The sequence below is a fragment of the Chionomys nivalis genome, chromosome 13, assembly GCF_950005125.1.
Source record: "Chionomys nivalis chromosome 13, mChiNiv1.1, whole genome shotgun sequence".
Lineage (NCBI taxonomy): Eukaryota > Metazoa > Chordata > Mammalia > Rodentia > Cricetidae > Chionomys > Chionomys nivalis.
In genome coordinates, this window is record NC_080098.1 from 15,023,308 (window position 1) to 15,036,734 (window position 13,427).

General features: G+C 40.7%; 1 protein-coding gene across 1 annotated transcript in view; it reads right to left on the bottom strand.

Annotated features, from left to right (window-relative positions):
* Plxdc2 (plexin domain containing 2) overlaps positions 1 to 3,555 on the bottom strand; it is a 412,732-nt gene extending 409,177 nt beyond the window's left edge. Inside the window, exon 1 of the mRNA XM_057786950.1 lies at positions 2,604 to 3,555. Within this exon, the coding sequence (XP_057642933.1) occupies positions 2,604 to 2,715 (112 nt within the window). The 5' untranslated portion in view covers positions 2,716 to 3,555. The remainder of the gene's footprint in view (positions 1 to 2,603) is intronic.
* Positions 3,556 to 13,427: the final 9,872 nt, after the last annotated feature.

Genomic DNA, 13,427 nt, shown 5'->3' on the forward strand with positions numbered 1-13,427 from the left:
TCAAGCTATAAAAATCTTTCTCAATTTCATATGTTAAACATTTTATGGAGACTTATGAGTAATTGCTGGAGATTAACATGTTGGGCCAATAATCTGGATACCAATGCTAACAGAAACTCTAGCCCCAGTAAGTCCACAGGAAAACTTACAACAAATGATACAAAGTAGTAATATCACCAGCTAAATTGGATGAATCCACTGGAAATGAAACACAAAAATACCCAAGCAGAGAGAAAACAGCTAACATACAAGAAAATGACAGATTAAACATGAAATACATGTACCTAGAGCACAGAAATATTAGAAACAGGAATATAAGAAATTAGTGGTTTCTCTGCCCTCTGGTGGCAGTAAAATCAACCACAGCGTTAGAGAACTAAAAAGCGCAATAAAAGTCCTGTTATGAAATCAGATGTTTTTCCTTTGCCAAAATGTCTGTAACGAAAACCCTGAGTGTTGCATGCCAGCTTTTAACTTCTGAATTATTGTCTGGATATTTAACTCTCAGACCAGTCATCTTACAATGGAAAGTAGATTGTTTTTCTTCTGTGACACCACCTTTCCCTGTTTTATTCAGTAAGCTAAAATCACTTCAAGGTGATTTCATAAAACCCCATCAAAACACTGTTTGGTTATTTCAGCTTATAGAAAAATCTCTACAGAATTGACAAAATAATTCATTCCTTTACCCCAATCCTATGAGCACAATGTTTCTAAGAATTCCACCAGAAATAGTGAATTCCTTTAAAAATGCTGGCATATTTATCTTGTAAATGTAGGTATGTCATACTCCCTAAAGCAAAAGCTTTCCATAAGCTTGTCAGTTTTAAAGTACAATGAATTTTACTCTCCAGTTGAAGCCTTAGAAAAGCAAATTTAACATGAATGTCAATAATTTCTGCCCTCAGTAATACAAAAAAAGAAGCGTTAGTCTTTTTTTTTAAATTTGTTTTTGCTGTAAATGCATTATTTACTCCCAGTGCCAAAGAAGTTTTTAAGCAAACAACCCGGGATGCATTTTGGCATACATACACCCATTTTGCAAAATTATTTTTACATATATTTTTCCAAAAATGCTCATAAAGATGACTACTGCATCTTTTAAAGTGCTGCTTTCAGAAGAAGCAAAAGTATTATTAATTTTTCAACTAATGAAATGCAGCAAGAAAATAAACGGAAGTACAGTGCGCTGATATGTTATAAATGGCTAAGAACTCATATCCATTGATGAGGACCATCCTAGGCGATCAAGAATAATCCACGAAGTCTTCATTTTAATCTCAGCTTTTATCTTGTCCTCATGGCCCCTCCCCTGCTCCCCAAACACACATCTTTCCAGTCTCAAACAGGAGCACTGAAAAAGTATTCACTTTCTCTGCTGAAATTTACTCTGGCAGTAGACACACTGCTTGGGCCATCCGATATGTTTCAAGGTGGTAAGATTGTATTCAGGGTTTTTGTAAACCCTTCACCTCACCTGGAATCCCCAGGTGTCCCTCCCTGACTTCTTTTTATGACTCCTCTGAGGTTGACAGAGGAGTTTAATTTGAGAGAGCCACTCTCTCAAATTAAACACAGACATGCAAAGCAAAATAGAATAAAAATGATAGCTCTAACTACGACGTTTTCTTTTCTTTTTCTGTTCAAGTGTTCTTTGCTCTCAACCGCTCTGGGAGTCTACAGGACTTCACATATTCCTGCCTTGGTGTTTCACTGCCTGTTGGTTTCTTTAGCAATGGGCAGAAATAGGGAACAAGCTGTAGAGTCTCAGTGGGCAAAGTAGTCTGGGGAAACAAGCAGTTTAGCCAGTCCCAATTCACTCTGAAACACTGTTCCCTGCCATACACCTAGCCAGAAAGGCCACCAGGGCAAGGGTTGCGGCCAATTGTGAGGAGTTGGAGGCCCTGACTCCTCCCAGGGCAGTGTAAAGGAACGCTAAGGAACCGCTGACACGTTTGGGCCTGTCGGTGGAACTGAGAGGCAGAGGACAATGGGGCCAGGACTAGTCCTCAGAGGCACGCCCGTCCACATCTTTTCCACCTCCTCTCTGTCCCTGAACCCTGCCGCACCTAAGGCACCCCACGTCGTAACCCTACACCGAGGTAGCGAGTGGGGATAGCCAGAAGGAGGGATCAGAGGCAGCAAGGCATTTTCTATTGGCAGGGGGAGACCTGCCTTCCCTGGCTGTCATCACATCCCCCATTACCCCCTCCGTGGTCGGTGCGGTGCAGAGGCTCAGTTTCTCCAAGCTACAAGGAAAGAGAAACCAGAAGGGAGACAACCTGAGGTGAACAAGCTCCAGGGCGAGGTATCCACCACAGCTGGCTCTTACACTGGCGCTTCCTCGGGCTACTTGGGGGCAGACAGGACCACCCCATGGCGCCCAGGTGGAGTAAGCTCCAAAGCCTCAGGGAAGTCCTGGCCTCCAGCACCTTCTGGTCAACCCTCTTCCCGGTTTTGGGAAACGCATTTCCCAGAAAAACAACTAGGATAAGTTTCCAAAGGGCAATGCAATTGGTGGGTGTTGGCTGGGGATAGGGGTACTGGGGCACCGGAAGGATCTTCATCTGCACACAAAAATAATCGAGCAAAGTGCTTCTTACCAGTGATTTGATTTCCAGGCTCCCCTTGGGCGAACTGGAATTGTTCGATTAAAAAGTGACAAAGTAGCATAACTCCTGCTGCCGCCAGGTCTGCCCTCAGGAACCTCGCCATGCTGCTGCCTCGACCTCCCTTCCCAGCCCCTCGAGTCTTTCCTTGCCGCCCTGGGCTCCGGGCTCTCTGTGGAAATGGGGCTAGCGGTCGAGCTCTGCGGTGGGTCTCGGATGGGATCCGGAGGTCCGGGTCAGTTTCGATAGGCTTTCTCTCACAGTAGCAGAGAACAGCGACGAGAGAAGGAGGGACAGCCTAGTCCTCTCCGGACTTCGGGGGCTCACTCCTCAACTTGCCACCCTCGCAGCCCTCAGGCGACACACACAGGACCACCAAGTTCGTGGAGAAAAGGTCACTTGCAGCCGGGCCGGCAAACTCCCGGATCCTCACAAGCAGCGCCACCCGGGCTCCCGAGGACGGTGACTTCCGAGCGCTCGCGACGCGCTCCACTGGGTTCAAAACAGATCTAATTCCACAGCCAGCACCCGTGCCCTGCAGATCTAAGAGGGCGCCGAGCACTGGAGGAACTTTCCCAGACTTAGGACTGGCTTCCGCGGATGCTTGGGGTTCGCGGGAGAGGGCGGGTTAGTGGAGGCTGGAGAAACCCCTCCGACAAGTTTTTCTTCTTTGCTTCGCCCAACGTTGGGCGCGCGTCGTCACCGGCAGTGGGAGAGATGGGCAGCCCCAGAAAGATGAGCCCGGGAATGTCTGGGCTGCGGTGATCAGAAGGCTGGGGTGGAGAGGGGTGTGCTTTTTAAAGAAAAAGAAAAACGAGGAAAAAGTGAAGCTGCAGCCTGGTGAGGCTTCCGCGGGCTAGGGAAGAGATGGATCCGAACACCGCGGAGCCCCAGGAGTTTGGTGGCAGAGGCGCCGCCGCGCTCCCCCGCGCTCCAGCTCTACACTTTGGGGAGGGTAGGAGGCTTGCCATTTGCCAGATCCGCCGCGGAACCCTCCTCCCTCCTCCCTCCGCCCTCCTCCCTCCCCCCTGGCTCCTCCAGGCTTCTCCCACCTTCCTCCTCCCGAAACCAGCAGCCCGCACCGACCTGTCCAATGACTGAGCTTTTCTCGGGGGCGCCAGAAGTCTCTCACAAATGAAGCCCAGGAAGACTGGCTGGGGGGAGTCCGAGGGCCACTGCGGCCCCACGAGCCTCCCGGATCCCGAAGACGGGTATGCTGGGCTGTGGCAGATCGTGATCGCTTGGACACCATCGACCCGCCTTGCTCGCTCCGTCCGTAGCGGAGTAAAAGCCGCCTGCACCCACCAGGCTCCTCGGGCTTTTGGGTGCCAACCTTCAATTGGGAGATGAGACCCCAACGGGTGTCCATAATCTCCTGGGTTCGACCTGGGAGCTAAAGGGTTAATAGCATTTCATCCCTAACAGAGGGCTGGTCTGGCAACCGTTAGGGTGTGAAAAAAAATCAAACCTGGGTCGCTTTGGTTACTAACATTCATCCCCATCCACCCCCATCCCAGCAAAAATCACTCCTACCCAAGACCCGCGCAGAGGGTGGTGGAAGGTGGCTCAGGACTGCGGGGTCCGGCGGCCGCCACTGCAGTTTGGTAAAAGTGTCAGCGGGAGCAAAAGCGAGAGTTTAAAGGAACAGGAGGCCCATTGAATTTCCTTCGGGGGCTTTAAAGGGCTTTCACTCGCTACTTTGTTTTTGTTTTTTCAGCTTGCTGATCTGCTTCGGTATTAACCCCTTCCGGCCCTCTCATCAGCTTAAATTTTTTTTGTTTTGTTTCGCATACAGCTAACCATCTTTTTAATGGGGGATAAATAGAAAGTAAAGAGACCAGGCGCGTCTTTGATGAAAAGTACATGCTGTAGAGCACTCCCTGGGGTAGGACTTCGATTATCCCACAAGGAGCAATTTGCTTAAGCTTTAAGCCTCTGGTCTCCAGGCATCGAATCAGGAGGATTCCATACTGAAGCTCATAGAAGGTCAGAATTAGCCAAGGGAAGTAATTTTTGTTTAATCATCTCCTAGCTTGAAGAACAGAGGTGTTTTCTGAACACAAAAGGAGAACTAAATTAACACACTTAAAAGTGTTCTTGGTTCAAATGAGCCCTGTAGCATGTTCTTGTCTCTGCTTTTTCAGGCTCTGAAGACTTCACGGATGTCACAAAACCTCCTAGGAGTGGGCCGAAATAATTGTAAATTTTGGTACAGAAAGTTTGCCTTTCCCCTGAGAAACATGTAAAAATATATATGCTTTTTTCCTAAAATAAGACTAATTTGTCTATTACAGAATAAAACATGCTTGTGAACCTTTAAGTATGCTTACACCTTTTGTTATCCCAAGATGCTTAAACCCAGAGCTTTCTTCTCGGGTTTATGTCGCCCCTGTCAACCACACTTAAAGCGGAACTATAATTCTCTTGTTTCTGCTCTAGCAAGAGTGTTTGAGTTCTCGATTACATCTCAATCTGAGTACCGAGAATATTTACATGAATTTTTAAAGTGTAATCTAATGGAAACTTCATTGGACATTAATTGATATTATTTTGCTTCCTGCACTTTGAACAGCTGACATTTCCCGCCTTCACCACCACCACCAGAAAAACAAAAAACCAGGTAAAAGGCTAGGATGGAAATCCAGGCAAAAATCTTCCTCAACTCTGGTTCTCATAATGCCCATGACTGTAGGGAACCCAATCAGACCAGAAAGAGTTAGGTCTTGTGTCCTCTGCTTTCATGATTTGAAAAACAAAACCAAACAAAAACAGTTTTTTTTTTTTTTTTACTTCTCTGAAAAGAACCAAGCTCCCATCTCTATCATATTCATTTTTTCTCTTATTGTTTCTGCAGATTGGTAGTATTTATTTTCACTGTTTGTTGTCCTTGGCAGTACTTTGCCCTCTTGATAGCAGCTTCAAATATACATTTACCAGTTAGAATTGTTTGCTACAAACTGAAGGAAACAAATGTCAATTTAAAGGTGATTTGATCAGTTTGCATCTATTGGTCCTTATCAGGGGTGCTGTTTACTTACAATGCCTTATTCCTGTATGAATCTTATTTTGCAAAATTGCACATGTCTGTGTTCACTTCCCCTAGGTTGTGACAAATTGAATCTATTAAGATAGCATCCATGAACTCTTTAGGGCAGGGAATGACTTGAGCAAGAACCAGCTGGTGGACCTAGAATGCAATAAAAAACGTTGTTCAGTTTAGCTCTCCCTTAACCAACAGCTATAGAAGAATCTCAAAATGAGTTAAAAGAGTAGCATCTTTGATGACATACTGCCCAGAACTAAATCAAAAGGGAGACCACTGTAATATATCTAGGCTGTGGTACTTTAAATTTCTATCAAAACATGTTTGTCAAAATGTATTTTGCCTTCACATCGTAGCAATACCAAATAAAGAAAATATATGGCACACAATATTTTTGGAGTGGAATGGCAAGAGTTGACTGCACATATAACTCTGGCTAATTGAAGGAGCTAAACTGCTGGTCCTCAGTTGTTGGGCCTGTCCTAAATATTTCACCACAGTACAAGTGTGAGTTTCGCTTTCATGGTGACAAACTAAGAAACAAACTTTTCCTCTGTCGGAAAAGTTTCATCATCTTCAACAGACGAGAGAGGTGTTGTAATCCTGGAGTCTTTTGCTAACTGTCAAAAGCACAGAGAAGACACAGCCATCTCTCTTCCCTACTAGCTAACTTTCAGCTGCTTTCCTAAGGTACAAATGAGTTCTCAGGTCACTTGCTCCTTGAAGATGGTGCATGAGAATCATTAACCGGATAGACCTTTGAGGAGTCAGTAGATAGACCTGAGGTGCCATCTCTCCAGATTTCAAACTTTTGAAAACACCTTATGTCCATTAACTTACAAGGATTGTTCCATTTTGTTTTTGCTTTTAAAAAGGTTTTCTTGTGGCTGGCCATGAGCTCCCCCTGTAGCTGAGCATGGCCTTGAATTTCTGATCCAGCTGCTTCTATCTAGCATCCAGAGTCCTGGTATTGCAGGCTTATGCGATTGCATAGATCAGGTCCAGGGCTTTATGCACACAGCACAAAGGCATCCCATCAACTGGGCTATATCCCTAGCCCTGCCTGCAATAAAAATATATGTGTATATTCAGACTATATCTGAATAAGGACACTTTCAGTCAATCTCTCATCCTTCCCCCAATTCTAGCATTTTTCTAAGTGCTGTCCTTTGTTGAAACTTGACTGAAAGAATTCTTAAGAAAGCATCAGACATATGGATTAAAAACAAAATAAAACTTGAGATGCATTGTAGGCTAAGGATTATCTGCATTTATTATGCTCTTTAAAATCATTCTCAGGAAATAATTAGTGTCTACTTAACATCATTTCTTGAAACGTTCTACAGCTGCTATCTGCTGAAGCGACACAGCTAGTGGGCATTTATGCAGTCTTACGCTATGACCTCTCCTTAGGTCAGCGGCATTTCCTCTTCCTCCTTATTTGATAGGGCCAATTTTTTGACCTCTGTTCTGCAATTACAAGACTCATTTGTTCATCTTGGCTGACCTGCTCTCAAAGTCAACGTGACTTATTGTGCAGTTGGTGGTATTTCAGCTTTCTGTTTTTTATAGTTTTAAGCTGTAAATTTTATGAATGGAGCATTTTAAATTCAACAAGCATCTAAAAAAATTAACCCAGAAGCTGAAAATTACTCACTGCCTGCTAAGGCTTATATACACATTACCTTTACTATTTAGATGAAATTAACAACATGATTATGTTTGGCACAATTTTTGTGAAATAATATATTAACATAGCATACATTTATAGCTTTCTTAATCTTCACAATTTAAAGAGAGTTTGGCCAATAAATATTAGTACAAAATGAGCAATTAAATGGCAATAAGGAAATGATCAAAATGGATTAGTCCACACTGTTTAAAGCATAGGGTAAGAAACAGTGCAAAATAGAAACATGCATCTTATTTAAAATTATTAGAATCAAAGATGAACTAGTGGTTACATTTTGGGGAAAATGCCTGGCAAATACTTTAGTGAGTTATAAAATAAAATAAGCCCCAGAGAACCTAGGCAACCAAGAAGACATGAAGAGAGACATACATGGAACTGCAGAGAAGGGAGAAAAAGACAAGCTCTCCTGAGTAAATTGGAAATGTAGGGAACACAGACGAGAGTAGAAGGGGAGAGGGGAGGAAAACAGGGGAGTGGACAAGATTGTATAGCTCAATAAAAACAATAAAAAGTAAAAAAGTAAAATGAAATAGCCATGTTGAAGATTTATTTATAGTGAATAAATAACAAGGTGAAAGGGGCCAGCGAGCTCACTGTTGACTCAGTTATCTGAATTCTTCTGAATTGATGGCAAATATCTTGTAGAGGAAACTTGTTTCTTGAGCGTTCACCTCAGGGGAAGGAAGCTACACTCCTACAGAATCCCTAATGGAATTCTCAACGGCCAGGCCATGTCACAGGGCTTTGTACACTTGCTGCTAGTGTGCCCTGAGTCACACAAGTACAGACTCTACCAAACCCAGCTCTGAGGCTTACCCTAGATTTCTTTTTTTCGTCTTTATTTCCTTTGCTTCAAGTTTTCCTTTTACTTTCATATCTATGAAGTTTTGAGGCCTAATTCACACAGCTTAAGAGTTATCCTCTTAAAATACACAAATCAGTGGGTTTTAATTTACTCCAAGGTGGTGGAACCAAAACCATAATTGAATTCCAGATGGTTTTCATCACCCAGTGCCCATTAATAGTCAATCATATTCTCTGCCCAAACTCAGTTCTAGAGAACACTGATCTACTGTCTCTGTGGCACTGTGGACAGATGTCTGGGGCCAAGTCTGTGAACAGAACCATCCATGAACTTTTGTGTATGAATTCTTCCACTTAGCATAATGTTTTCATGGTCTAGCTACCTGGGGCATGCATATATCTGATTTTTGTTTTTGATTTCAAAATAGTATTCTATGGAATGGAGACTGGATGACATTTACATACATCCACAATTTGGATCACAGTTCTCAGAATTACACATTTGTGTGGGTCTGGGGGCACGATGGCTATTTCCTATTTAACTTTGTGAGTGAATGACAAACTCTTTTCCAAGTAGTGACAACTTTTCACATTCTAATTAGCATGGGAAAACTTTAATTTCTCCATGTTATATCCCTATTTATTTATTTATTTATTTATTTTTGTGCATTGTGTATGAAGATTGTGATGAGGTGTGAATGTGTGCCGCTCAGAGGAAGAATTAATGGATTCTGTTTTTTGCTTTGCTTGAGTTACAGGGACTGACCTCAAGTTGCCAGGCTTGTATGGTAGATGACAACTTTAGTTACTGAGCCATCTTGCCATTCTTCAATCCCCCTTTTAAACTGATGGCATCCCAGATGGTGTGAAGTGGAATTTACTGTTGTTTTGGTTCACATGACTAATGATGCTGAGCATATTTTCCTCCACATCCTAGGTATGGGTTTATTCTTTGGGGAGAGTAGTCCATGTCTGTCTTTCCCTTTTAAATTGGATTATCTTTCCCTTGTTACGAGTTTAGTATGTGTTCTAGAAGATAAGCCTTTTTCATTTATATGATTTACACCAACACACACACATATGCATACACGCATGTGTGCATGCACCAACACATGTCATATACACACACCACACTCACATAATCATGAAGGATAGAACACACACACACTCACACACACACACACACACACAAAGAAATTTATGCTCATTCAGATTTACATCCATGTTTCGTTATTTCCTAGATTAATCTTTTACATTTATAGAAGTGTGTAGTTTTCAATGAGTTTTAAAGGAGGAGGTTAAAATTCCTTTTTGCGTAGGATCATGAGAAGTTTTATCCTGTGTTGGAGAAATAGATTTCCCACTACATGATCTAGGCATGAACGGCAATGAACTGACATGAGACAGACTTACTGCCGGCCTCTCAGTTCTAGCCTCTTTGTATCCAGGGCCACACTATTTTGATTACTGCAGCATGTTAATAAGTGCATGAAGAAGGAAGTGTGTGTTGTCCAACTTGGGACAGTCTTCAGCAATTACTTTTTCTTTCTCACTCCTGTCCACTTTCACATGAACCTTGTTTGTGCCTACAATAAAGACAATGAGCATTTTCATGGGGACAGCTCTGCATCTGTAGGCAGTTTGAAGCTGACTGCCATCCTGACAATATTGGTTCTCCCAGGACATGAATACAAGGTGTTTCTCTCTTCCTTCAAGACCTCCTTTAGTTCTTTCAAGGTTTTATTCCAGGTTATTTTATTTTTTGTTATATATGTAGGAAACATACTTAGCTGTTACTATTTGTTCTAGAGTATTTTTTTATTGGTTTCCATGCTGTTAAAAATGAAGTTTTCTTAATTTCCTCTCTGGACGTCTAATGACTAGTGGGTAAGTTTGCTGAGTCCACCTGAATGAAATACCACAGACTGGGGTGACTAAAACACGGGGTGAGGCCTTTAGACTTGGGGTTTAGTGGGATTTATCTCCTCACTGTCACCTCACATGGCCTTTTCTTTGTGCATGGATGTGTGGAGGACTCTCAATTTGTCTAAATTTTCTCTCTTACACTGACTGTTTGCTTCTTTTGATTATATTCACATTTATTCCTAGTTGTTTTTTTTTAAACTGTGAAAAGCTAATGCATGGCTTTATAACTTTTTTGTTATTAGTATTGGGATAATTTACCTTTAGTACTGTTTACTTTGAGCCTCATAAGTTTTGATATCTTGGATTTCCATTTTTCTTAATCTCCAGAATATGCAAAAATCTTTCTATTTTCTCTTGTGACTTTCTTTTTGGTCCACATCTTAGTACATTTCTTGTAATTTTTTTCTGATGTTAACATCTATTTTCCCTGCACTGTACCCAGAGAAGAAACTCTGTGTGTTGCCTTTTATGCTGTATGCAGACTTGCTTCATTACCTACTGTATGTCTACCCTGGAGACCGCTCAGTGTGCGCTCTAGATAAGCCTTCTCCACTGTCATTTAACTGATGCACAGAACTTTCTGTGGCTGGTTATCTCACCGGCTTATGCCTCTGAGCATGATTGGCTCGTGTTTTTGTTGTTTTTCTTGGTGTTGAAACTAGGAACTTGAGCATGTGAGGCAAGTGATCTACCACTGAGATATATTCCCATTCCCCTTTTTTTTTGCTACATTTCTGTATTTTATCTTCTATCTACTTCCTCTATCTAAAGATATTAAAGTCTCCAACTCTTGTTTTTCAATTGCATGTTTGTCTCTTTAGAGGTATGGGGTTTGGGCTCATATATTTTGTAAACAATGGCTCTCCAGGTTGCCCATGCTTTTGATTACAAGGCTCATCTTCCCCATCCTTAACCTTCACTATGTGTATCTTTTTTTTTTTTTGGTTTTTACGAGACAGGGTTTCTCTGTGGTTTTGGAGCCTGTCCTGGAACTAGCTCTTGTTGACCAGGCTAGTCTTGAACTCACAGAGATCTGCCTGCCTCTGCCTCCCAAGTACACTATGTGTATCTTGAATCTGACTTTTGTCTCTTCTTCCTTGTAAAAGGTTGGTATGTGATTATTTATAAGGGAGGACTCAACATTTATAGCTTTGAAATTGTGTTCAATATATCTTCTTGTCCTATATCAGTTTTATTTTGCTTTAATGAATATTTTTCCAAGCTGGGCGCATGCCTGTAATCCCAGCACTCGGGAAGCAGAGGCATGCGGATCTCTATGAGTTCAAGGCCAGCCTGGTCTACAAGAGCTAGTTACAGGACAGGAACCAAAAGCTACGGAGAAGCCCTGTCTAGAAAATCAATATATATATATATATATATATTTTTTTTCCAAAGTATCAATTTAATCTTCATTGGTTCTTTTACTTTATAAGGAAAGTTGCTTTCCTAATGGTTGTTCTAGTCATTTTATAACTAATTTTAATTTAAAATGATGCAATTTGAACTAAACCAAATTAAATCTAGTGTTGTAAAAGATGATTCTCCTGTATAATCACATAGTGCTCCTTTTAACAGGAATCATATGTTTGCACATTGTATAGCCATCAACATTTTTATAGGTTTTGCTATACATAACTGTCTTTTAAATATCATATAAGAGAAACAGAACACGCCTCTACTAAATTGATGTTTATTTATGCAAGCATCTTAATTCATGCTCTTTTTTATTCATGTGGGTTAGTGTTAATATCCTCACTTTCTTCACTTCAGTCTGAAGAGAACCCTGTCATTTACCTTGCTGAACAGAAATTTGAGCAGCATTGTTTATTGTAAATATGGAAATGCCTAAGTTTCTCCATAACCTTATATATGATTAATTTATACAATTATATTAAAGTATATTGCACACATTATATATTCTTTTTTATATAAATGTCATATTTATATAATAATTATATGAAATCAACATATTGCAATATTAATCATATAGTTTGTATATTTTATACTCTCTATATAGAGATTTTTATATATTCTTAAATTGTATATATAGAGTATAAGAATATATAATAACATTACATAAGTAGAAGAATTACATATATATGCATATACATGTGTGTGTATGTATGGAATATAGCATTACTGCATGCTTCCTGTCCCTACAGGTTGGACTGGGAGATTATGATGATCTCACCTTCAAGTAGCAATGAACTTTTTCAGAAGTCAAAATTAAATATGTGGTCCTCTGAGATAAATATTTTGAAGATTTTAAAATACCATGTAGGAATCTTATTTCTCATTTCTTCAGTTTCAGGAGGTCCAATTTATTAATTGTTTCTCTCAGTGTCTGTGCTGCTGGGGCTATATTTAGGAAGTAGTCTCTTGTGCAAATGTGTTCAAGTGTACTTCCCACTTTCTCTTCTATAAGGTTCAGTGTGGATGGTTTTATATTGAGGTCTTTGATCCATTTGGACTTGAGTTTTGTGCATGATAATAAATATAGGTCTTTTTTCATTCCTCGACATGTTAATATCCAGTTATGTCAGCACCATTTGTTAAATATGCTTTCTTTTTTCCATTTGATATTTTTTGCTTCTTTGTCAAAAATCAGGTGTTAAAAGGTTTGTAGATTAATATCTGGGTCTTCAATTCAGTTCCATTGGTTCTCCTTTCTCTTCTTATGCCAATACAAGGCTGTTTTCAGTACTGTAGCTCTGTAGTAGAGTTTGAAGTCAGGGATTGTGATGCCTCCAGAAATTCTTTTATTGTACAGGATGGTTTTGGTTATCCTGAGGTTTTGGCTTTTCCATATGAAGTTGAGCACTGTTCTTTCGAAGTCTGTGAATAATTTTGCTGGAATTTTGATGGGCATTGCATTGAATCTGTAGATTGCTTTTGGTAAGATTGCTATTTTTACTATGTTAAATCTGCCTACTCAAGAACATGAGAGATCTTTCCACTTTCTGGTGTCTTCTTCAATTTCTTTCTTTAAAGATTTAAAGTTTTTGTCATACAAGCCTTTCACTTGTTTGGTTAGAGTTACTCTGAGATATTTTATGCTATTTGTGGCTATTGTGAAGGGTGATGTTTCTTTGATTTCTTTTCCAGCCCTTTTATCATCTGTGTACAGGAGGGATACTGTTTTTTTTTTTTTTTAATTAATCTTGTATTCTGCTACATTACTGAAAGTGTTTATTAGTTGTAGAAGTTCCTTGGTAGAATTTTTGGGATCACTTAGGTAAACTATCTTATCATCAGTAAACAGTGAGAGTTTGACTTCTTCTTTTCCTATTTGTATCCCCTTGATCTCCTTTTGGTGTCTTACTGCTCTAGCTAGGACCTCAAGAACTATATT